This window comes from Mya arenaria, chromosome 7 (assembly GCF_026914265.1).
Source record: "Mya arenaria isolate MELC-2E11 chromosome 7, ASM2691426v1".
Lineage (NCBI taxonomy): Eukaryota > Metazoa > Mollusca > Bivalvia > Myida > Myidae > Mya > Mya arenaria.
Window position 1 is genome coordinate 25626874 of NC_069128.1, and position 27191 is coordinate 25654064.

General features: G+C 34.7%; 1 protein-coding gene across 1 annotated transcript; it reads left to right on the forward strand.

Moving 5' to 3' along the window:
• The first annotated feature begins 723 nt into the window (after positions 1 to 723).
• LOC128240574 (E3 ubiquitin-protein ligase NRDP1-like) lies at positions 724 to 26779 on the forward strand. Its single transcript, XM_052957266.1, has 9 exons — positions 724 to 821; positions 4290 to 4402; positions 10638 to 10807; positions 11485 to 11614; positions 14668 to 14799; positions 15561 to 15640; positions 16851 to 17092; positions 20197 to 20319; positions 21302 to 26779. The coding sequence occupies exons 2-8, from the start codon at positions 4313 to 4315 to the stop codon at positions 20298 to 20300; spliced, it is 948 nt and encodes a 315-aa protein (XP_052813226.1). The 5' UTR covers positions 724 to 821; positions 4290 to 4312; the 3' UTR covers positions 20301 to 20319; positions 21302 to 26779.
• Positions 26780 to 27191: the final 412 nt, after the last annotated feature.

Sequence of the window (27191 nt, forward strand, 5' to 3'; positions counted from 1 at the left end):
CACGGTTCTCAACCTAGGTAGGGTATAAAGACAGGCCGGACAAATTGTATCTAAATTATAAATGCACTTCACAAAACAAAACATATTTTTATACACCTTCCAGATCAGTCAGTCTTTTATATATCTGACTTAGTTTTCCGGATCGAAACGAAGATTTACGTTGGGACGGATCTCATTAAATTGCACTTGTACGCACTTATTTCCAACGGGGTCCTTTGTTTTTACTGAAGGAACAACACGCTGAAGAGACAGTGGTGGGATACAAGGAAGTCTGGGTGCGATACCCTAGCTCTTTTTCGAAGAGAACCCTTGGTTCTATTACGTCCTCGGTGTAAAGCACCGATACACGTGCTACAACTTTCCTGGGTTAAACCAGTACTGAGTACACCACTTTTCCAAGTACCACCCTTTAAATGCCGAGCGCCAGTCAAAGGGAGCTACTTGTACCAATTTGTAACGTCTTTTGGTATGACGCGGCCAGGGATCGAACCCACGACCTCCCGCTCCGTAGGCGGATGCTTAACCACTAGGCCACGGAGACGGTGACACTGAAAATATCACGTACACCAGAGTAATGATACAACAAGAACTATGCGGTTAGATTTATCAATATCGAACCTCTGATTAATAAGAATTCATTTGCGATACCTAGGGCTGGCTATTGCACCCTCTCAACATTTGGTGTATCGTAACCTAAGAGTCGACAACGATTTTCGCCGGAAACTTTAACCGCACCCAATACCGGAAGTTCTGGATACAAGAGGTTTTTTTCTCAACATAACCAGAAAACCCTGCTTCTGCTGCTTGTGTTGCTACTCATGGTACTGACATGTCAATCTAACAAAAAGTCACAATTCACCTATGTTTTTGTGTGGTTGAAGCTTTGGATCGAGCACCATTTGTAATCAGAACTGGGTTAGAACGTGTGTATTGCTAAGTCCAGTTTCTTTCTCAATTTTAGACATTTTTTGTCCACAGGGACAGGGTGCGTGGTTATGCCACACCTGATAACGACCCCCCCCCCCCCCACCTACACAGACACACACTTATCAGATACAAAAATTCAAAATTTAAGCCAGGTTTCTAAATAATTATCGGTAGTACTGAATCACAAGAATGATATTTTTTAAGTGTAAAGGTCTTAAGGCGTAAAAAAAAAAAATTGTGTGTTTCCGGTTACCCGGCCGTGTCTGTTCCGCGCCCGCCGACCGTAATTTTTTTATCCTACCCAAATATTCCTCAATGTCGTCAGACGCTTTAAACTTGTATTTTATTCATCCCGGAAAAATCGATAGAGCGTCTGAGCGCACTGAGTAGGAGTAAGCAGGCGACAGAAACAGTGTTCGAAATTCGCGGTAGCCCGATATCCCGAGGCTACCAAATTTCAGCTGGGGCTACCGATTTTCCACAGAAACTAGCCCGACCGGGCTACCGTTTTTTTCCTAATGTGATTTAAAAAAACCAAACACATACCAATTAAACGCGTAACACATCATATTTTTAATACGCAAAACCTTATTATTTAAGAACGCGTTCTTCAGGGCGACTGGAACGACTAAGTCGCCTTGACAACGGCGAAGTCTGATTCGCCGAAATTTACGATGATCAAAAAGCTTATTGCTCTGCGATTCAGGGCTCAAGCCATGTGCTGAATGTTTGTTTATTTAATCAATGAATATAATAAACACATGTCAAAATTAATTAACGGTGACAAGTTATTATCGATCAGTTTTCAACCAGTAAGTGTGTCTATTTATAGCCGCAGTCAAACTCTATGACGTCAATAACTCCGCCCATTATGTAAATTAACGGATAACATCGGCAGTTTCGACAACTTTGATGACAATGCAAATCAACAATGCTAAAATAGCAATATCAACATTGATATTTTATTTATTCCGTTTAAATATATGTTATTTATTTGCTGAAATAAAAAGAAAGATATTTAAGTTTTTAATGCGAACACAAAATAACCATTCTATAAACATCGTCTTAAATGCACAGAAAACAGGTGCCCGTTTACTTCTGACAAATTTAATCAAAGTGAAAGGAAAACTGTCGGATAAAGTACTCGTTGTCAGTGTACAGTACAGTAAGGTTCTATTTTATACCTTTGAATTGCTTTGCCATTTATTTTAAAGAACAATTATAGAAATATTGGCAATATAAACATCAATATATTTTTGTTGTTTCTTCCGAAACTTCAAAGTGAAACTGAAAGTTGAAAAGAGAAAAATGTCATTGCACAATTGCTGGTGGATATCGGATTTGACAAGGATGCATTGGATAACGGAACTTACAGTACATGCATATTTTTTTCCATTTAATAAATGATATGTTCAGAAACTAATAAATGATATGTTCAGAAAATATTTTTCTCTTTTTATCACCTTTTTGAAAACTTTATTAGTTACTGAACTTTGGATGACAACACTAATATATGTATGACTATAATTTATTATTGACGCATTGTTCAGATTGGGGAACATTTATTGAAACTGTATGAATGTGCTTGATTAGATGATCAAAATCGTTGTGGAATCGTATTTAAACTTCCAAAAATTATTATGAACAAGTGATACTTTATAATATTTAAGTTTGGGCTAGTGAAATTGGTTTTGGGCTAGTAAAATTTCCTATCTGGTAGCCCGAATGGGCTAGTGGAATCAAATCCGAAATTCGTACACTGCAGATAATGGCGTCTGCTATTCTGTCACTCAACATAAAGAAATGTCCCCATTACGAGGGCATTCGATGCTTAAGAAGTGTAAACCAAAGCCACCAAATAGGGCAGATTTGGCGAGGTTATAAGCGGAGTTAACTGTTTTGCAGAAAGCTGCATTGTTTTTTAAATGTATGAAAGCAACACATACCCTTTTTGTTTGAATTAATAACATATACTTGTGTTGGAATTGTGAAGTGTGAAATACTGTGCACAGCCTTATCAAGTAACTGGAGTTAGGGCTATATATCTTTGACAAAGCTGCATGAAAGCTAAATGTATATTTTACTGACTCTACATTTAATCCTTTAATAATAATATTTAACATTAAAAACACAATACAAAACATTCATAATTGGCATTTTATTTTTTCCCATAAAATTCCAATTAATTATTATGAATGTTTTGTATTTAATAATATGGGAAATGGAGCATTTGCTCCTCAGGAGCAAATGCTCAGTTTTCGATAATATTTGCAAGAGTGATCAAAATTAGAATACAATGCATTTTTTTTTTAAATGTAGCATACATGGAGTCAAGGGTTAATGGATAAAATAAGCCTTTCTGATTTCACAGTGTTGGTTTATTGATAGTAATAAAGAAACAAAAAAATAAAAATACAAGTTGTTTGTTTTTAATATTGATCTTTTAGCAAGAAAAATGACAGGATAATAGTACTAATTTGGTGTTTCCACAGACGTCCTAACAGAAACTGACAAACATAAACATGTGCAGCATCTTGTTTCCTTTGGTTTGCTGTAATTGGTTGTATGGGTCTTCATTTAAATATTGTACATGTATGGTCCTGAAAGTGCACCAATTAAATTATTATAATGTTATAAAATATTCAAAACATCGAAAAATGGCATCTTAAATGGCATCATATAGTAGTTGTCAAAGATACCAAATATGTGACGGTATAAAAAAAAAAAAAAAAAAGCCTGCCTACCGTCCCTATTTTTTTTTGATCATGTAACCTGAAACACACATATTTTTTTTTTGGCCTAATATTAAAAATATCATTCTTGTGACAAACATCACACAAGGTAAATGTGTCTTCCACTGTGAACCTTAATTCATGGATCTGTGAAGTGATCAGCCAAAGATTCCTCATGACTCCCGTGATTTTCAGTGACGAAACTGTCGGTAATGCACACAGTTACTTGGTATTTGGACTGCATTTTTTGGCCAGTCGAGCGATTGGTCCCTAGGGTGATCTCTTGGACTGAGAATCATAAAAAATGTGTTTTAGTAATCTACGATACACATAATAAACAAATAATCAACTTTTGGTCGTTTATTTTTATACATTAAATATTTTGAAATTTCATACATTCTTAATCATTCACAAGTTATGAAGGTTAGCAGATTTCGGGTCGAGACATGTGTGGAAACAAGCTCAGATCTACAAGAATTTTTGAATAACAACTGTATACGTCGCATGCATGTTCTGTATTAATTTAGGTGAAAAATCGCACCTTTAATCTATTCAAAGAAACTTTTCCCAGGGCTGGTATGGGATAAGGAGTGAGCCAGTTATTTTCAGACCTGCTGTGTTCTGTTTCAGGCGTGATGTCTTGGCAGTGAGGTATGGGGTACGAAGTGAACCGGTTTGAGGGGGATGTGGATGAGGAGCTGATTTGTCCAATTTGTAGCGGCGTACTTGAGGAACCCTTGCAGGTACTTTCTTTTAGTGTTGTGATCAAGGGTGATAAATTTGTCTATTGGTTTAGGTGTCTGCAGAGATTAATCTTGTTAATTTTTGGCATTTTTTAGACCTGTCTTGAGGCCATAAGTAGTCCAATTTTTAGTCTCAATAAATATATAATTTTTACATTCACCTTCAAAGTGAAACAATGCAAAAGATCCCAATCTTATATAAGGCACAGGAATCTGTCCCTTGGGACTGGAGAAATGCTCTGTACCCCTGTATTTGTCTCATCTGTTTTTCAGCTCATCTGCTTTTTGAAGAAAAAGGGGTGAGCTATTTTGATAGCCTTGGTGATGTCACCCGCATTGCTGCAAGAAATTACTTTATCCTAACTCTTAAAAAGAGTTTAAGATATTCAAATGAAGTGGTTCAAATGTTACCACAGACAATGGCAGGTTCCACAACTCTGGTTTTAATAATGGCCAGATATTTCCCTTTTTCAAGTTTAAGAATTTGGTCTTATTTATCCAAAAGTCAAATTTCAATGATGCTGCCCATGTTCTTAACTTTATTACTCTGGCTTTCAATAAGTGAAACCTGGTTATTAGATTGATGTATGTCGTTGTTCTGGTGGGCCGGCAGCATCAAACTTACCTATATGTATAAAACTAAATAACTTCAGTCAGGTTTGACATATCTTGACCGAACTTTGTATATATAGGAAGAGATGGTGGAGACCTTTCATGTGATTGCTTTTGGGGCCCTTAGGGTCAAGGTCACTGTTACTAAAAATAGAAAAACAGTTGAAACCGAATCTCATAATAAAGGCTGAAGTTCTTCTGTCAGTCATTGAAAACCTGGTTTTGTGGCATTGCAGGATTTCTTGTATTATTTGTTGAACTAATTCACTGATGTCCAGAGGACATGTTTATGTTTTACTGGAAACTATAACTTATCAACTCGTAAAAGAACAATCGGAACTGATCAATGACTACACATACTATTCTCAAGCTTGGAAGGAATGTTTGTCATAATCTTAAATTACCTCTCAGACATTTAATGTGAAATAAAGGGGGACATAATATGTTTGACAAACATCTTGTTGAATCATGAAAGGTTATCTAAGTGACCTATGAAAATGACACTGACATTCCAGATCATTTGGCACAGCGGATCGATCTCAATCCTGTCTCTTAACGGGTCTCGATAGAATGATTGTTATAACTATTAAAGTATAAGTATCATAGATTGTAATGAAAAATGATGTTTAAAACATTTGCCTCTGAAGTTGACATTTTTTTATGATTTTTCAAATTTGATGCTTACAATAACAAAACAGTTTTCAAAGCATCAAATTTTAAAAATCATAAAAAAATGTCAACTTCAGAGGCAAACATTTTATTTTTAGACAATACACAATCATTGTTTAATCCCTGTGATCAACACACTACATATTATATTAGGCCCATCAAAAGGGGAAATGCATGTAATGTTTCAGCTTCAGAAGGATATGTTTTGGACCTTGTGGTCATAGAAGTTCAAACAACCATAAAAAATGTAAATTTAAAGCCTTGAAGTAATGAGATAGCACCATGTACATGTAACAAAGATGTTTTTAACTAATTCTTAAAGATATTGATAAATAATTTGTACTTTTGTTATATTTGTGTGAGCTTGAAATTTCTTGTAATATAGTTAATAGAAAGCTGCTTTGCAATATTTCAATCTTGCTCAAAACAATATGCTTAAAAGTTATTTTGGACGCCTACTTTCACATTCAAAGCTTAAGTACTCAGGTTATCTAGTTCGGACCTCAGTTGATCAAGGTAGGATCTCAGGTTATAGAGGTTGGGCCTCAGGTGATGAATTAGGGTCTGAAGTGAATGAGGTAGGACCTCGGGTTAATAAGGAAGAACCTCGGGTGATCGCGATAGGACCTCAGGTTGATAAGGAAGAACCTCAGGTGACTGAGGTAGAACCTCAGGTGATCGAGGTAGGACCTCAGGTTAATAAGGTAGAACCTCAGGTGACCGAGGTAGGATCTGAGGTGAATGAGGTAGGACCTCGGGTTAATAAGGTAAAACCTTAGATGATTGAGGTAGGACCTCAGGTTAATAAGGTAGAACCTCAGGTGATGGAGGTAGGACCTCGGATTAATAAGATAGAACCTCCGGTGATCAAGGTAGGACCTCAGGTTAATAAGCTAGAACCTCAGGTGACCGAGTTAGGATCTGAGGTGATTTAGGTAGGACCTCAGGTAAATGAAGGAGAACCTCAGAGGTAGGACATTAAGTAAACTAGGTAAGGCCTCAGGTGATCATAGAAGTACCTCAGGTGAATGAGGTAGGACCTCAGGTAAACTAGGTAGAACCGTAGGTGAGCAAGGTAGTGCCATAGGTGAACAAGGTAGGACCTGAGGGAAACTATGTAGGACCTGAGGTGGTAAAGGTAGGACCTCAGGTGATCCAAGGTAGTGCCTCAGGTGAATGAGGTAGGACCTTCATGGCTCTTTTGCTGCAGCTATCTAGCCAGGTTAACCCAAAAACTAACTTGATATGGCCTTAAGTTACAATATACATGTAGTATTTGTCATTTTGATATGGCTTCAATTTGATCAATAAGTTGCTTATTGTGACTGCTGATCTGTTTGTGTTGGTCATTACTGAAGTGTCATAGACTTTAAAAGTCTCGGATTAAATGGAGTGGTTACATGGTAATCCTTTAATCCTTGAACTTTTAGTGTAATGACCATAGTTTTTTATATACTGTATAAGCTGCTTCTGCATGTATTTAAACCGAATTTTATGTTGGTAACTTTGATTTACTTTACTTTAAAATTTATTTAACTTTATAAACAATTATACATTTTTTTTTTACATTCTTACATTTAAACAAGAAATGTTACATCTAGTTGCTCATGAGCTGCCTTTAAATTTTCAAGGAAGTACCATAATATAACCCTGATAAGAGACTTAAAGGCAGACTATATAATTAAGACATTTTGTTTCACACTCCTGGCCCAAATTTCTCAAAACTTCTCATGCTTAACAAGCTGAAGTAGCCAAAATACATGAATACCTAATTTGAATTTTAATAACTGACAAATGGTCAATTGTTATAATCATGATGATACTTCCTATCTGAAATATAAAAACTCTTAAAGAAGTAAATAATACGCAAAATGTTGAAAAATAAAAGTAATGAGCTGAGCTTAATCCTGGGACTTAAGAAGTTTCATGAAATTGAGGCTAGGAAGCAAATTATTGTTGTCTAATCATTATATGTGGGGGAAGCTTTCAATATCTAGATACAATTTTAACCCCCCCAAAAAGATTGAAATCATTATGGAATATTGTATATTGGAACTAAGCTATATATATTATATTATATAGATAGAAATGTAATATATCATGTTGCTGTTGTTGACAACATGTATACTCGTTACTGAAAACAGCAAAGCTATTTTAAACAGCATAGTCATTTTAAACAGCATAGTCATTTTAAACAGCATTGCCATTTTAAACATCATTGCCATTTTAAACTGAATTGCCATTTGTAACAGCATAGCCATTTTAAACAGCATTGCCTTTTTACAGAAAAACAGAAAATGCTTCATTTGCATATTTGCTATTAATAGACTATAATTTCCAATACCAAGTCACTGAACTAATGCAATGAAGTGATTAAGTGTTTGTGCAATTTACTTCCTTCTAATGGCAGTTTCCATAGCAAAGAAGTGTAAAATTTCCCATAATATTCATAATATAGATTTCCCGATATGTTTCCTTGAAGGATGCAAAAATAATACTTATATTCGAAAAACAAACAAGACTGTTAAAAGAGCAGATCTCATGCAGTATATTGCTTATAATAATTATAATTTTATTATTCATAGTAATATGAAATAAATGAAGTGGCGTAGAATACGTTGTCGTTGGCTGACACATTATTAACACATAATTTGCAGGGATTGTGTATCAGATGATTGGCAGTGGGCGGAGACCTTTAAACACCTGAAAAAGTTGAAATTCTTAATGATTAAGCCTAGTACTTAATGATTTGCCTGTCTGCAATTTCATTGGCTGAATATGTTGATTGTATTCTAAATATAAAATAAAATAGAGTCAAAGTATGTTTATTTGCTATAATTCATGTATTTGGCATAGTTTGCCTTTTAGCTGAAATTTGATTTTTTTTCCAATCTGGAAGGCCAAGACTGAGGGAAAAAATCCCCAAAAAATCAGAGCAAAAGAAAGATATATGAAACATATCTTATTTTTAAATTAATTTTTAAAAAATATTGTAGAGAAAGGAATTGTATATTGTGTATATATATTGTTAAATATATTAGTTGTAAAAAACGCAAACTCTGAGTTAAACATCTTATTTTGTCTGAACTGAACAGCAAACAAATCTTTTTTTAATTCATACAACAACTGAACTTGCCTTTAAACTATTACCGGGTTAATACAAAGAGATATACGCTTAAAACACATTCTGCAAAAGGAATAGAGTTCAACACTCTCTGTCAGATTAGGACTAATCCGGCCGGTATTAATTACCTCATAATGCGTGGTGTAAGAGTAACGTCTAGGTCACCTTTTGAATCTCTTGTTTCCTCCGACAGTTGACTTTCTACTAATCATCAATACCAGTCTCTCTGTGGCACTAGTGATGCGGTTGTATTAGCAAATTAATGGGACTTATTACCTGCCTCGTTATATGGACAATTACCATTGACTTCCTGTGTGTTTGTAAAGGTATGGTTGTTTATCGGTAATCTTTAAATAATTGTGTAATTAGTTTTCTGTTGATTATTTTGTGGCATAGAATATTCTTAGGAATCTGACCAACAAAATTGATATGCGAATATAATATATGTCAGGTGACGTTTTATTATTTGTATCAATTGGAAAGGCTTCAAAGATTGCAAAAAAATGTCAGTGACATCTGATTTCAGTTGAAATAAGATGCAAAAATTTAACTGCAATAACTTTATGTGTGATGTACTTTGGGTCATTTATTTTAATATTAATTATAGTTATAAGAAAGCAATACCCTTAGAATTCATACTAAAGTTGTATACGGTTACAAGCTTAAAGTGTACCCATTGTTTCTGAGGGATCTATCTTAAAAAAGTGTACTTAGTATTGTCATTCAGTTTATATAATCACTTTCACAATGTCATTTGGCAATGAAGAGACTGTCAATTTGAACTGCCTCAAGAGCAGTTTTGCACAGTGAATTTTCAGCACCTTACAACTATGCCTTCCTTGTGAGGGTTGTTCGGTTCAAGCCCAATGGAAACAGTACATGAATGGATGCTTAGCGGGTGTTTGAACCCGACTCTTTAGAAGTTATTTCTGGTTGATACGTAAAAGGATATGCCAAAACCCTGATGACTGCAGTAGGTTTCCTTAAATGTGGGAAGTCGATCCACAAGGCTATAGGTTGCACCTTGTCTGAAAATCTCTTGCTGGTTTGGGCTTACTTAAATCAGTGATCTTTCAATGCATCATAGACTTAAGATTCTAATTTTAAATTTGCAAACAGAATTGATATATTTAAGTTAAATCCGTGTTAATTCCCTACGTAAAATGAGGCTGAAAGTGGACCACATTGATTGTTCATGAAACATGATTGTTTAAAAATCAATTTTGTATATCGTGTTCACTATATTTACAATTGTTTTTATTTTGAGTTTATCAGGTCTGCCTGCGCCCATTGGCTGCATTAGCTTTGACCCCGCTGTGAGCTATCACGACTTAAATTGTGTTTCAATGTCATAAGTGACATGAGATAGTAGTGACAGAAATTCGAAGTCAAATCTAGACTTTGGAAGACTGGAAGAAACAGTGAGATACAAGAGATCTGGTTGTGATACCCTAGCTCTTGGCAAAGAGATCTCTTTATTCTTTAACTTACTTGGTGTAAAGCACCGATACACTGGATACAACTTTCCTGGGTTGAACCAGTACTGAGCACACCATTTCCCAAGTACTACCCTTTAAATGCTGAGCGCTAGGGTAGGTAGCTAATGATACCATATGTTAACATCTTTGGGATTGACGTGACCAGGGATTGAACCCCTGACCTTTCACAGCCAGTAAATGTTCTACCACTGAGCTATCGAGGTGGTGAATTTTTTTTCACAATTGAAAGGTCCTTGGCCCCATTTATGAAATTGTGAGTAAAAAACACTGGGATCACTCCCATTTTCCTCTATACAAAAATCTCATTTTCAAATTGACTCTTATTCTCCAGGCACCAGCATGTGAGCACGCATTCTGCGCGACGTGTATCCAGGAGTGGCTGACGCGGCAACCAACGTGCCCGGTAGACCGGAACCCCATTACGCCCAACCAGCTAAAACCTGTGCCCCGTATTCTACGTAATCTCCTCTCTAGGTGCCAGATAACCTGTGATAACACTGGGTAGGCTACTTTAAACCATTGTGAACAATCATAATATGATGATGCTTTCTTTACTCGTAGAAAGTTACGAGCACTAAGATATAAAATCAATTGTGGCGATGTTACATGTTATGAAATAAACCCTGGAATCAGTAAAACTGAAGTTACCTTTCTGAAATAAATATTTGATCTTAAATGGTCCAAATAATTTAAAAAAAGGAAGTGAGATATTAATTGTTATTGAATAATTTTATTATGTTTTAAACTTAAAAGACCAGACAAGAGAATATGTACCCTGTGATGTCCATTAAGGGCTACTGGTTCTTCAATGTCACTGACAGTTTATACTTAGATTGGTGTGACCGTTTGTTATGCAGGATGTGATTCCTTATTTCCTGTGTAGGTATGGTTGCCAGGTGGTTGTGAAGTGCTATTTTTAGATGGGAGCCTGACAAAACATCCCATGGATAAAGCCTCCCATCTTATTTTTGAGTGTCCAAATGATCTTGGATGTTTAATCCATCATTTTAAAATGATCTGGGATGTTTTGTCCACCCTGTCCAAATGGTGTAAGCCATTTTGTCCACCTAGTCAAAAAAGACATGGTAGGCGTTGTCCATGGGAGATTTTATCTGACATTCTATTTAGATAGATGTGTTATGTATGAATGCAGGATGTAATCCTTATTTCCCATGCAGGTATGGTTGCCAGGTGGTTGTGAAGCTGGACATGTTGCCCAATCATCTGAACGAGTGTGAGTTCAATCCAAAGAAACCAGTCCACTGTGAGCTAGGGTGCGGACTGGTTGTACCCAAAGATGAACTCAAGGTAAGTTGTGGGGGAAAGTGATTTATGGGTTATCGCATAGAATCAGGAAGGGGTTAGCAATGGTGTTCGTATTTTGCGCTAACACTTGACTGATTGTCAGTTCAATTCCAAGAAACCAGTCTACTGTGAGCTAGTGTGGAATGGTTGTACCAAAAGATGATCTCTTAAGTACTAGTAGGTACAGTAAAACTGCAGTCGTTCGAACAAGCGGTCGTTCGAGAACCGGCGTTCCCTCGAGGTCGTAGATTGGTCCCGAACTTTTTTCCTTTTATTTTCATATGAAATATACCTACGCTGCATCGAAACCTAATTATGTCGAGGAGTCGAGCAATATTCTCGGTCCCAAGTACACTAATCATGCACAAAACCTCATGGCTCCCTCGAGGTCATAATTTCAAACTTTTTCCCGAACGCTTGTTCCACAATAAACAAACAATCGCTAGGTATAAAAAAATTCGCAAGTTATAAAAATTGCAATGACAGTTGAAAGGCCATTGATAAGGTGTGAAAAACCGTTTAACAAGTTGTTAACGCATGACCGATATTAGTTTATATGGGCATTTTAGAAGATACATACTAGGTCGTTTTCGATAATAACTAGGTATAATTATGAGAAGTTAATGACAAGAAGTTAATTGTGAGAAATGTAAATGAGTAATAAAAATATGAATAAACACCAGTGTATGAAATTCGGCTTTGAATCCACTAGCCCATTCGGGCTACCAGATAGGAAATTTCACTAGCCCGAAACCAATTTCACTAGCCCGAAACCAATTTCACTAGCCCAAACTTAAACACTTAAAAGTATCACTCGTTCGGAATATTTTTTGGAAGTTTAAATACGATTCCGCAACGATTCTGAATATATAAACAAGCACGCTGATACAGTTTCAATAAATGCTCCACAATCTGAACAATGCGTCAATAATAAATTATAGTCATACATATATTAGTGTAGTCATCAAAAGTTCAGTAACTAATAAAGTTTTCAAAAAGGTAATACGAGAAAAATATTTCCTGAACATATCTTTTATTTAATGGAAAGAGTTATGCATGTACTATAAGTTCTGTTATCCAATGCATCCTTGTCAAATCCGATATGCACCAGCGATTGTGCAATGACATTTTTCTCTTTTCAACTTTCAGTTTCACTTTCAAGTTTCAGAAGTAACAACAAAAATATATCGATGTTTATATTGCCAATATTCCTATAATTGTTCTTTAAAAATTAATGGCAAAGCTATTTAAAGGTATAAAATAGAACCTTACTGTACTGTACACAGACAACGAGTTAACTGTATATCCGACAGTTCTCCTTTCACTTTGATTAAATTTGTCAGGAAGTAAGCGAGCACCTGTTTTCTCCGCATTTAAGACAACTTTTGTAGAATGATTATGTTCTGTTCGCATTAAAAACTTAAATATCTTTCTTTTTATATTAGCTAATAAATAAAATATATTTAAATGAAATAAATAAAATATCAATGTTGATATTGCTATTTTAGCATTGTCAATTTTCATAGCCATCGTTGTCGTCGAAAACTGCCGACTTTATCGGTTAATTTACATAATGGGCGGAGTTAATGACGTCATAGAGTTTGACTGCTGCTAATAGACACAGTTACTGGTTAGAAACTGATCGATAATTACTTGTCACTTCGGGCGTTAATGAATTTTGGCATGTGTTTATATTTATTGATTAAATAAACAAACATTGAGCACATGGCTTGAGCCCTGAATGTAAATTTCAGCGAATCCGACTTCGCCGTTGTCAAGGCGACTTAATCGCTCCAGTCGCCTTGAAGGACGCATTCTTGAATAATAAGGCTTTGCGTATAAAAAACATGATGCGTAACGCGTTTAATTGGCAGGTTTTTTTAAATAACCTAAGGAAAAAACGGTAGCCCGGTCGGGCTAGTTTCTGTGGAAAATCGGTAGCCCCAGCTGAAATTTGGTAGCCTCGGGCTATCGGGCTACCGTGAATTTCGAACACTGAAACACTACGGTATTGATCCAACATCGGAATCTTCAAAAAGAATTCCTTTTTGAAACTTTGCTTTGCAATATGGCCATTTTGTAAAAAAAATTGATTTATTGATATTTCTTTTAATTTTTTTACATATAGTATACATATAGTAATCGACAGCCTTTGAACATAATGAGCGATTTCCACAACGCAACACATAATCGGTGTCTTAGTAAACAGACTACTTCATGCTTGAAATACACTGAAACATATTTCATAACAGACTGGATAATTTAAAATCGGGTTGTTCGAAACATCGGTTCCCTCGAGGTTTAGGCTCGGTCCCCGGCGACCTCGAGCGATCACAGTTTTACTGTACTATGTTTTGTGGGGAAGGAGTGTAGTATGATTGGGCTTTACATCGGCCTATAACAACTGTGAATGCAACCATAAGAAACCAGTCAACTGCATGCTTGGGGTGATGACTGGTTGTACCCAAATATTGACCGAAAGTAGATCACCAGGAGTATAGTTATGGTTAGGATAGCTGTGGTTTATAGCCTTAGTGGTTATGTATTCATATGTTTATTTATCACTTGGAGTTTGGCTCTTTGATTAACTCAATGAATATGTTTATGAGATGCAAAGGATTTGGAGTAGGGGTCTCAGTGTATTTTTTAAGGTAATATAAACAATATATAAAAAAAATATCATGCTAACATTTTGTTCCTTAGAATTTTGTATCTAAATGTTTTAGCCTTATGCCTTCTTTAATACTAAGATAGAAAACAATCATAGAAAGGAAGTGACTTGAATGTCATACACTGTTGAATGACGCTACATCGTTAAGCGACAAAACAAATGATTGTGATAGAAACAGAAATATGATATAGATGCATACACATGAACATAAAAGTATTATGGATCACAAGTGATGCAATATATATATTATTAAATATATATTTTTACTGGAATTCCATTCTTGTTTATAAACATATAATTTGCTCATCTGTATTTATGTTTTTTAACTTTTAAGCAAAGATTGTTTCAATAAGTAAATATTATCTTATCAATATTTCAATTCAAGGACCACAACTGTGTGCGGGAGTTACGCAACTTGGTTCAACAACAGAACCAGAAGATGGTCGAGATGCAGACGGAAATAGCCGAGCACAAACTGCAGATCAATGAGCAGAAGAGGGAGCTACAACTTTTAAAGGTAAGTGTGATCTTTGAAGGGACTCGAGTTATTGTACATCGAAAAACTATGGTGTAATGTGAATAAACTGCTCGTTACATTGGTAAAATATTGTTAAATGTTTAATTAATGAAAATATTGACAGAAAAAAATCATTTTGTCTAAAGGCCTTATTAACACTTTAAAGACAAAAAATCCTTCATTTTGCCGAAAGCGTTTATAATGTTATACATTTGAGATTGGAGTAACTTAGGTTGGAATGTACAAATTTCTGCTCAAATAAGTTGCTATCAGTTTTTTTTTTTTCATGTTTGATCATAGTAATACCAGTAAATATAATAACTCAATTTGAACACACACAAAAAAACGTCTATAGATGAAAAAGCTGTTCACACGTCTATTGTTAATTTCCATTAGTGATGTTTTTTCAAAGCCCTGGTCCCAATATCAAGTAAATACTCAACATCAGTCTCAACTCATTTGACTTGAGTATGTTTGTGATTTGGGGGCCTGGTGTCATTTGCATCGCCATTGTGCACAAACTGTAACCTTGGCATTAACTAAAAAAACCTTACAAGATATTCAAAATGAAACTTGGCACATATGTTCACAGAGACAACTAACACGCATTTATAGCAAGGGGCATAACTGTGGCTGCGGTAGTTGTTGAGTTATGCCCCTTGTTTGACTGAGGCGAAAGGAACAGTTGACTGTATGTATACCCTCCATGACATTCTTGCTTTGATCAAATAATGCATTATTGGTTCTTTTGATGTTTTTAGGAGTACATGCGTTCCATGCGTGTGTCCAACCCTCGAATGAGAGAGATACAGACAGAGATGGAACAGTCGGACATTGTCAGGTACACCAGGATAGTTTAACAAAATATACGACATATACAGGATCTAGCTTTAGAGAGAAATTTTTAGCGCCTAACTTTCACAATATGTGATTTGAGAAATAACACGAAGCCTATGTAAATAAAATATACTAAATTAAACATTACTGTTAGATAGGAAAAAAATGTAAACAAAATATATGCTGTCAGCATTTTTAACTTGTCTGTTTTTCAAAAATAATAACGAGGTATTGACTTAGCTTTGATGTCATTATCTGTAGTGTTGTGCAAAACTTTTAACTTTGGTCACAACACATACGCAAAGCAACTCTGGCTTTAATGATTGTCCAGTTATGCTCCTTGTTGATTGTCCAGTTATGCTCCTTGTTGATTGTCCAGTTATGCTCCTTGTTGATTGTCCAGTTATGCTCCTTGTTTGACTGAAAAAAAACGAATGGACAACCATTGTATTAAGCACTTGTATTAATGCATGTGTATGATGCCTGATCATTGAAAGAAGCAACAGCTCTTATTCATAAATCAGGTGTATAGCCTTACCATAGGCCTTGTAGGCTGCGGCCTGCACTCGCTTTCTTAAAAATTGATCACATAAAGATGCCAGATAAAAAGGATTTTGCTTCTAAAATAAAACTTATAGAAGTAAGTGTATCTGGTACTTGTGCCAGTATGAAAGGTATGCCAAAATGAACCTCCAACAAACGGGCTGAAAAAAAATCCAGGGTCATGCCCTCTAACCCGCATAGAAAGCGGCCTTAACATCCTTTTTAGTCAAACTGTTCCCTTGAAGATCTTATTAACATAACTTTTGGTCAGTCCTTTTGCGTTTTACCACACTCTGAAGTATTTGATTGATAATGTTATAGAAGTGGTACTGGACATTGAGACATCCATGGCTTAGATATATCATTAAAATCATTTTATCATTAATTGCACTCTGGAGCTTTAGACAAATTTATATTCACTTACTATTAGGGATGCATATGAATATTTGAATATTTTCTATGGGGAATTTCAGAGACTAATTTTTTGGGAAATCAGAGTCTTTCACACGTGACGGCTATAACAAAGAAGGGCAAAAAAGCCCTGGCTATAACTATAGCGAATATTATATTCATTTTGGTAATGGAATTTTCGTTTGAAAAAATTACCAAATATTTAAATGTCAATTTTGCCATTCATTTACATCCCTACTTACTATACTATTCATTGGCAGATGGACGAACAGCTTACAAACAGCACGTGTAACACGGTGGGGCGGCATGATCTCCACTCCAGACGCTGTGCTACAAGCGGTGATCAAGCGCTCCCTAATTGACAGCGGATGCCCCTCCCACATTGTTAACGATCTCATGGAGAACGCCCATGAGAGACGGTGGCCGGCTGGACTGGCCACGCTTGAAACAAGGCAGATTAACAGGCGCCAGTACGAGAACTACGTCACCAAGAGAATACCAGGTAGGTGCAGTAAAATAAGTCTGTTTTAAGCAGGTTTTGTTTTTTTGTTATTGGGGAAAATGAGCCGCATCGCGCGATTTTCGGCCTTCAGACATATATTTGCTATTGCAATGTTTTAAGGTATTTGAATTAAATGACATTTCAGGAAGTAATTCTGAAAATTTCATAATGATATCACTTAAATTGCGTAAGATACATGTTTAGAAGTGAGACCATGTATTGCGCATTTTCAATACTAAATTTGACGTCATTCACATGACGTCGTTACGAAAGAACATTATTCAAATGACGTGCAAAATTAACGTATCAATTTTACAACTAGCTTATAATTTAAATTATTTTCTTAACACAGAATCTTTAAAGAACATAAATTTAGAAAGAAATGATGATTCATTTTTGTATCTTTAATACATTGTGCCGATCTAAACAGAGACTATGAATGCAGTCAAAATCCATGGTTGCTATGGAAACATGAGTAAACCAAGCTTATACATCATCCAGAAAAAGATGCACCAATGACAAACCTTTAAAAGAAGGAATATTTGAAGAAATTGATATACATAGAAGAAATCAGTATTTTGGGAATTTTTTATTAATGATTATTTCATTTGTAATGATTATTTCATTTGTAATAATTATATTTGAAGGCCCAAATTCGCGCGATGCAGCTCAAATGATCTCTACCCTTAGAATGGGAATTTTTGCATTGTGTTTCACTAAATTGAGATTTTTTTATAAACACTAATTATGTAGGTTAGATAACTCAAATTCTCTATGTAACCATTTATTTGTGAGCCTTTATAGCTTTTTTGAAGGATTTTCGATAGGAAATTTGATTTTGGATAGGAAATATGATTTCGGATAGGAAATTTTATTCAACATTTGGAAAAAAAGTTGTTGTTTTTTATGCCCGTTTTAAAACACCCTAGATATATTATACTTTTACCTGCGGTGGTCAGATGGGCGGGTGGTGCCAAGTATGTTGTCTGCTTAATAGTTTAGAAATCTTGTCCAATCACCACCAAATTTGGTCAGAATGTGTATTGGCCTAATTTCTTGGTCAAGTCTGATAACCAGCCATATCGCTCTAGTCACTTGAGAGTTATCACCCTTTAACTATAGAAATTTCCCCATATTTGTCTTGTCCGCTTAATAACTTTAAAAGCCTTTGTCCATTCACCACTTAATTTAATCAGAATGTCTTGGACCTCGATAACAAGCCATATTGCTGTAGTCACTCAAGAGTGTTTGCCCTTTTATTAAAGATATTACCTCAAATCAGTCTTGTCCCAATAAGAAATTTTCAAGCCTTGTCAGGTCATCACCAAATTTAGTCAGAATGTGTATGGACATAATATCTTAGACATGTTCTGTAACCAGCCATATTGCTCTCGTTAGTCAAGAGTTTTAACCCTGTAATTATAGAATTTGCCTCAAATCCGTCTTGTCCGATCAATATCTTATGAAACTTTTATCCAATTATCACCAGATTTGGTCAGAATGTGTATGAAAGAAGTATCTCAGACAACTGGCCGAGTCATTTGAGAGTTTTGGCCCTGTAATTATAGAAATTAACTGAAATAGGTTTTATCTGATTAATTACTTACAAAGCCATTTCCAATCATTTTAAATTTGGTCTGAATGTGTATGGGCAGAATATCTTGGTCGGGTTTAATAACCAGCCATACCCCTCAGTCACTACAGAGTTATGACCCTTAAATTGGCAAAAACTGTCTTCAAAGTGTTTGCTCTCTAAATTTGGCTAAATTTACAACCACTTATCACCAAACTTAGCGTTCCAAAATTACGATGGACATATTTTGTGGCAGTTAGAAAGAATCAAGAATTGATCACAATATTTTTATTCCACATTGCCAAGTTCTGGGCAGTTGCATGCACTAATGTTCTAATGTCTTGTTTTTAACCTCCGGACAAGATTGCAGTATGGGTAATGAGTACATAGAATCAAAACTTAATAATGGGTTTTGTCATAAGTTTGGCTTATGGTATCAAGCAGTGGGTAGTTACATGCATGGATGTAATCTATTTATATGAGTGTTAGGATTCCTGGTATCAGTTCCAGTTTGACTCTCAATAATCTGTGCCACTCAAGTAACCAATTATCGAAAGAACAATCAGTTTTGACAATACCTTAATTGTAGTTTTATTTTTGTACAATAATTCGTATAATCAGAAGCTGTGCTTACTATGAAGTTATGTAGTGTTGTTGTTGCTTTCGGCCAATAATGATGGGAAAGAAGAAATACAATTCGCAGGTTGAATTGATCTATTTAATTATGACATATGTACAGTAACTTGAAAACTACTTGATGGAATTTCATAAAACTCATACAATGATAAATCATAATGAGAGGCAGCGTTCGGGCATATTAATCACCTTCAGTGATAGCTCTAGTTACGACTATAATAAATTCAAGTGATTGTCATTGATTTCAGGCCCAACCGATCAATTTTCGATTAAAATTGATCATCGGAACATCACTTATTAATATCTTGTATTAAATCTCCAGGCAAGGAGGCGGTTGTGGTGACTTATACAGAGAATCAACACATGCCGGCAGACTTAATTGTGGAGCCAGGGCTGGTCATGATATTTGCCTACAACTTTCAATAATACAAATGTAGGCAGTTAGATTTGCCGATTATAGGCAGGGGTGAGAATTTTCAGTGGAGTTGCTTGGCAAGTTTTAGAAGTTAATGTGTTTATCTGAGGAGAAAATAATTTGGGGTAGGGGTGGGTACACACATGGAAATGTTTGATGGAAATGACGGTAAAATTCAACAATCAATAAAATTTATACTGTTGTGCTAACAGTCACTCTTAACAATTAGATAAACATATGTTTAAATGCAATCTTAGGGCTTTAAAATGCTACCGTGGAGACCCACTCTGCCCCAGACCTGCCAAGGGGCCAACCTCGACCCTAGTGTAATTTTCAGCATTTTTTTATTTCAGCCATTCTCACCCCTGTAAATGTATGATTATCTTACAATATGCATATTAATTGTGTATTTTGGGCTCACGGCCTTTATTGCAGATAAACATGTATTGTATTGTATTGTATTGTATATTTATTCTACAGGAAAGCAAGCGGTAGTGGTGACGAATATAGAGAATCAACACATGCCGGAAGATTTGATAATGGAGCCTGGGCTTGTCATGATCTTTGCACACGGTGTGGAGTAGAACGCACTTTCACATATTGGTAAGGAATCGACCCTTCTGCAAATGTTCTTCTATGTGAGCCAATGACCCTAGAACTTATCTACGATGGAAACAAATGTTTTTACTGAAATTAAGTCAATGTGTTCTCGTTTATTTAATGTACCGCAAATGTCTGTGTCAAGGATGCACTCATAGATAGGTCGCAGGCCAAAAAATATGCATGAAAATTTGAGAGAAAAACTTAAAACCTTGAATACCATGGAAAGGATGCAGAGAAAATTGTCAAATCAGAAAGCCACGATGTTTGTTTACAGTGCCCTTTATTTTTTTATTGGTCGTGAAAATGGCAATGGTTATTGTAAACCCTGTCATATTACATACGAAAGCTAAGTATGTTATTTTTGTGTTTGAACATGTCAGCACCTTCAGCAAAGTATTAAGAATATGTCAAAGAGTGAAAAAAACAATCCTATCATTGAATTAGTTTGTACTACTCATATTGTACTCTACTTAAATGCAGACAGAGTTTTCACATCTTCACACATTGAAAACAACATTGACAGTGCACAATAGTGCTACGGTACTTAACAGTATGCATGCTATAAAGTGCGACCTATACACAAACATTTATGGTACATGTAAAATAAAGTATTTTTATTTGCTAATTTTTCAATCAGTATTGTTGTGCAAATTGTCAGAGCCTTGATTTCATAAATGTTATAGAAAAAAAAATGTAGTCATGAAATTATATTAATATGAAAGTTGGTGCACATGTTCATAACGACAATGCACAAATGTGTATGAAATTTCCACCACTCATAATAAAACGCTATAACTTATGGCCCTTGGTCAAATTGATAACATTTGAAGACTACAAAGATTCCATTCAGAGAAATGAACAAGTGCTGGTATCAAAAAAAAAAAATCATTGATAATTCATGTGCTGTGCTCTTGTTGATAACTAGGACATTATCAGTGTTTCATTTCCACAATCTTCAAAAACATTATTCTTGTCTTTTCAGGACCAAACACAAAATGTTGGTGGCATCATTTCTTAAGACCAATTATAGTGTGGATGTTTTGTACAGCATAATATGTCAACTTATAATGACCCATTTCAAGTGCGGACATTTTGTACAGCAGAATATGCCGGCTAAAAATGATCCATTTCAAGTGCAGACATTTTGTACAGCAGAATATGCCGGCTAAAAATGATCCATTTCAAGTGCAGACATTTTGTACAGCAGAATATGCCGGCTAAAAATGATCCATTTCAAGTGTGGACATTTTGTACAGCAGAATATGCCGGCTAAAAATGATCCATTTCAAGTGCGGACATTTTGTACAGCAGAATATGCCGGCTAAAAATGATCCATTTCAAGTGTGGACATTTTGTACAGAATTATTTTTTCGCTTATTTATCATGATCATTAGAATTGTGGACATTTTGTACAGTAGGATATTTCGGCCAATCACACTATACTCTATCTGTGATGTAGCAACGCTAGTGGCTGATGAGTGCTTGTGACTGAAGTTGTGTGATGTCGTCAGACAGGGGGGGCACCTCATATTGTTTATAATACTGATGACACTGTTCTATCTGATTTGATGACAAAATAAGGAACTTTGTTTAATAAAGAATTACTGTATTATACTGTGTTTTCTCCTATACACAGTATAATACAGAAATGCAAAAAATCGACAGTCTTAAGTGTAAGTTTCATCTAGTTATAAGTAAAAAGAGTAATTGATTGCATTTTATCTTTATAAAGATTTTTTCATCTGGAGGTTTATAAAGCTTGGTTGATGACTGTGACTGTCAGGCTACAGAATGTGGAAATGGCTTTTATGAATAAAAGACTAAGCTAATGTAACAGTTTTGGTCATAAATACTGGTTGTGTTGAAACTTGGCTCCAACAACTTCAACAGCAGTGGTTGATATTAACAAAAGCCCACAAGCCCTGCACTGGTTAAATGACTTTCAGAGTGCTAAAATTGAAAAATTTATGTACAATGTAGCAGGGCTTGTTTGAAAAATTGATGCCAAGCAATAGTGTAAGAATTTGGGCCTGTTCATCCAAGACTAATTTCGATGACTGCACCAGTGTTCTTGTTGAATAAAATGGTAATTTAAAATCAGTCATGCATATGGTTAACATTGTCTTACTATCATGCATATGGTTAACATTGTCTTACTATCATGCATATGGTTAACATTATCTTACTATCATGCATATGGTTAACATTATCTTACTATCATGCATATGGTTAACATTGTCTTACTATCATGCATACATGTACAGTTGGATTGAAAAGCATTATAACAACTATCTTGAAGTATTTGTGTAACATGCATTTGTTTATTAAGTTTCCAAATTTTTATTTTTTTGTCCAAATGAAATATAAAGATTCGTTGAATGAAAATCTTTCCTTGTATTTTAAAGACTGAGTGTTATAAATTGTTTAATTATTAAATTGACATTACTTCAATGTGCAATGATTGAAATAGTAGCAATGTCCATCTCAGGAAAAACCGTTACATGTACAGGGTTTGACGTTAACTTTTTTGAGAGCTGGACCAGTGACTGAGTAATTTTGAAAGCCTACTAGAACTGACCTTAACTGAACTAGACCAAAATGTAAAATTTGAAACATGGTAAAAAGAACATGGAACCTAAATGTATTGAGTGCTTTGTTAATTCTGTACATTGACATGGTTAACATAGTTCATGTGCTTTGTTAATTCTGTACATTGACATGGTTAACATAGTTTATTTGCTTTGTTTATTCTGTACATTGAAATGGTTAACATAGTTCATGTGCTTTGTTTATTCTGTACATTGACATGATTAACATAGTTCATTTGCTTTGTCAATTCTGTACATTGACATGGTTAACATAGTTCATGTGCTTTGTCAATTCTGTACATTGACATGTTTAACATAGTTCATGTGCTTTGTCAATTATGTACATTGACATGGTTAACATAGTTCATGTGCTTTGTCAATTATGTACATTGACATGGTTAACATAGTTCATGTGCTTTGTTAATTATGTACATTAACATGGTTATCATAGTTTATGTGTGTTTTGATGGTGTACAATGACCTTATTAACATAGTTAAAGTGCATTGTTAATGCTGTACTTGACATGGTTAACATAGTTCATGTGCTTTGTCAATTATGTACATTGACATGGTTAACATAGTTCATGTGCTTTGTTAATTATGTACATTAACATGGTTATCATAGTTTATGTGTGTTTTGATGGTGTACAATGACCTTATTAACATAGTTAAAGTGCATTGTTAATGCTGTACTTGACATGGTTAACATAGTTTATGGGCTTTGTTAACTGTGAGCATGTACGATGTTTACTTTATTTGGGATTATTGGCGTAGATATTTACAAAAACAATGCTTTGTTTTTCCTCTTACATTTATTTGATAACATCCAATATTTTTTATAACATTTTGGACAATTTTGTATGTAGACAAGGGTATGCCATGTGTTTATACTGGTACATGTATTTGACATTTGTGTAACGGCCTATATTTCTTCTATCCTTAGACAAGGTTCAAATTCCTTACAATAAACAGATCTTCTTGGTTTTGAATGTGTAAAAAATTGTTTAAACAATATTATATTGTTTACTTTATTGGGAGAATATATCACTGTTCATAGTTCTGTGAGTTGTGTATCGAATTGTTATAAAATAGCATTTTCGGAACATACTACATTCATATTGTTTAGGCTGTATCTGTGAATTTGCTTGATATTGTGTTTAAAAAGTGCTGTTTAAATGGATTGTTGTATGTTGTCCCCTAAATGTGATATGTACATAGCTTATGTAAAAAAAGGTATTGTTTAATTTTGCATTGTGTGTGTATACAGAAAATTCACACATTTTTTGCTCTTTTTTTTCTAAGAAAAAAAGTTGAGGCATTGTAATAGCCTCCTGGTGTTGTAGTTCAAAATTCGTAATCTTAAACCTAGGCCACAGCTCAAGAACGTTCAAGATACATGAAACTTGGTACACATGTTTGTCAGAGACCATGTTTGATGACATGAGTTAAAACCTTAATGATTAAGAATGGGTGGAGTTAGCTTAGTGAACAAGCCCTTCTTAATCATTAAGATTTTATTTCAGGTCATCTGACTTAGAATACAACCTCATTCACTGACACATTGTCAACGCAAAACCTGATGCAGTAATTGAGTTTGGCGGACCTTTAAACACCCGTGAAAGTCATAATTCTTAATGATTAAGCCTAGTACTTGATAATTACCTATCTGCAATTTCATTGGCTGTAAATGGAGGTTTTATTCTAAACACATATGTTCAGCAAGGCCCACAACACTAGCTTTAATAATTATTGAGTTATACCCCCTGTTTGACTGAAGACAAAAAACAGACAAGCATTTGCATACAATCTGTGGCTTGTGCATTGGTGACATACCTGTTATAGGCATATATAGTCGAACCTCGTTGGCTCCAACTCCCTTGAGACCGGTGAAAATACCTCCAGCTTGCTAAAATTGGAGCTAAGCGGGAAATATGAATGCTTACCAGTACCTTCAGTTTAAAGCAATTGGTCCGTTACATCCGGTTCGAGCCAATGAGGAATTTGAGCCAAGCGAGTTTTAGCCAACAACAGGGTTCAACTGTACTTATCTATTCAAACATATATGTAATGATTTAAACATGTATGCAATGATCCATTGTAAATGTATACTATGGCATTAGTTATTAATTTTTGAATGCTGCATTAAATCGTAGTTTATTACAATATGTTACATTTTGATCCATTTTCATGGCTTGGTTTGAGCACTTGAAACAAGGCAGTCAAACTGCTGATTTTCATTGAAAGTTCACATTTCCAAATTTAAGTGTGAACCTTGCTTTTTTGTGATATCCCTTACTTGCATTTGTGATAGGAATCTGAAATACTTTGGAAAGGTTGATTCTGAAAGGTTCATTCTATAGCAGGCAAGAATAAAATTTTCTGTATGATTACAAGATAGATCTCCTGCCTTCTATCACTTTAAACGAATGTCCCTGGTGCTAAATGCAACTAATGGATCTAATTTATCTTTTAATTCATCGGTGATATATTACATCTAAGACATGTGTTTTTGTGTTTTAAAGCTGCACTCTCATATCACTGGTGTGCAGACATTAACGCAAAAATTAACTAATTCTAAGTCCAAAAAAAAAAAGAAAATTGTCAAAACGGCCAATCTGTGAGAGTGCAGCTTTAAAACATGGAAACATCATTGTCACAATCAACCACCTTATACTAAGCAATCTAACAGAATAAACCTTTCAGATGAATGTGCTAGAAAGATTGTGTGTTTTATAGAAACAATGTACTTTGTAAGGGACATGTGATGCTATATATAGATAAAAGGACCTTCAGTTTTGATATAAATATGAAATTGTATATAGGACCATGTAAATTCATATTATTTATGTTGTACTAATCAAAATATTTGTTATGTTAACATGTTAACAAACTACAATGAATGACATTTGTACATCATTGTTACGTATTAACACAATACAATGCATCAAATTGTACATTATAGTTTTCATCGTTTTTGCAAGATATGAAATGGACAGATTTTTATTGTTCATTCAGAAGGGAATCATTTCAATCAGAGACAAACATTTATGTTGTGGTACATATATGAATGTCTCTGGTTAATTTTTGATACATTTATTTAGTCATTATGTTCCTGTCATATCATGATTAATTTTAAAGGTAAATGTCGGTGAATCCTTTTTCAATGGAAATCTTCAAACGTTCTTGGATAAACCTTAAAGAGTATTGATGTTAAGATTTCTGTAAAAAAAATTTTTTCGAAACTTAAAAAACAAATATAACACCCATACTCACATTTTCTTGATTGTGTGAATATGTTAAGGCCAATATAAATAAATTGCTAGATTTTCATACAATTTTTTTTTTTAATGGGGGTGGGCATTTCAAATGGGGGCATTTTATTTTTTAGATAATTATTTCACCATTGAATATGTGCTTATGCTCTTTCTTATTGCATAAGGGACCATATACTTGTTTGTGTAGATGAGGCGCAAACACGATCATAACAATTCTCCTTTTTTACATGTGAATGATTACATCATGGTATGAATAAAAGCTGATCCTGGACAGAACCGATATGCAAATACAAAACTCAGTTCTATATTTTTTATTTGATTCAATGAAATTTAAGAAGTGGCGGAAAAAAGAGGGGCGGGTGGGGTTGAAAATCTAGCAATTAATTTATAGTCCGCTAATGTATAATCTTGTTAAAATCTTGACCTTAGGTCAATAACAGCTGTATGGGGCACAGATTTTTTTTCTTGAGAACTTTCTTAAATGTAGATAGAATTGTTTATTGTGTTACATTTATTACAAATCATTGTTTCAGCCGAGTTGTGGTAGTGTACATAGTTATACAGCTTGTTGCTTTCATAATAAAACTTCAAACTAAACTTGCGTTATTGTATTTTTGATTATAAATACTGCAAAGATCCAATCAATGTGGAAATATGTGTGAATGTGTTAAAATTAGTTAATGATAATTTAAATACTACCCACATTTTAAGCCAATGAAATTGAGGATAGGCAATTATTAAGTACAAGACTTACCATTAAGAATTTCACCTTTCGCGGGTGTTTTAAGGTCCGCCTACTGCCCAATACACAATCCCTGTGTCGATTTTGTGTTGTCAATGTATCAGCGAATGAGGTTGTATTTTAAGTCGGTTAGATGACCTGAAGTTATTTCTTAATGATTAAGATGGCTAGTTCGCTACGGTCACTCCACGCATTCTTATCCATTAAGAATTTACTTCATGTCATCTAACTATAATTTACATGTTTAATTTGGGTATATTTTAAAGC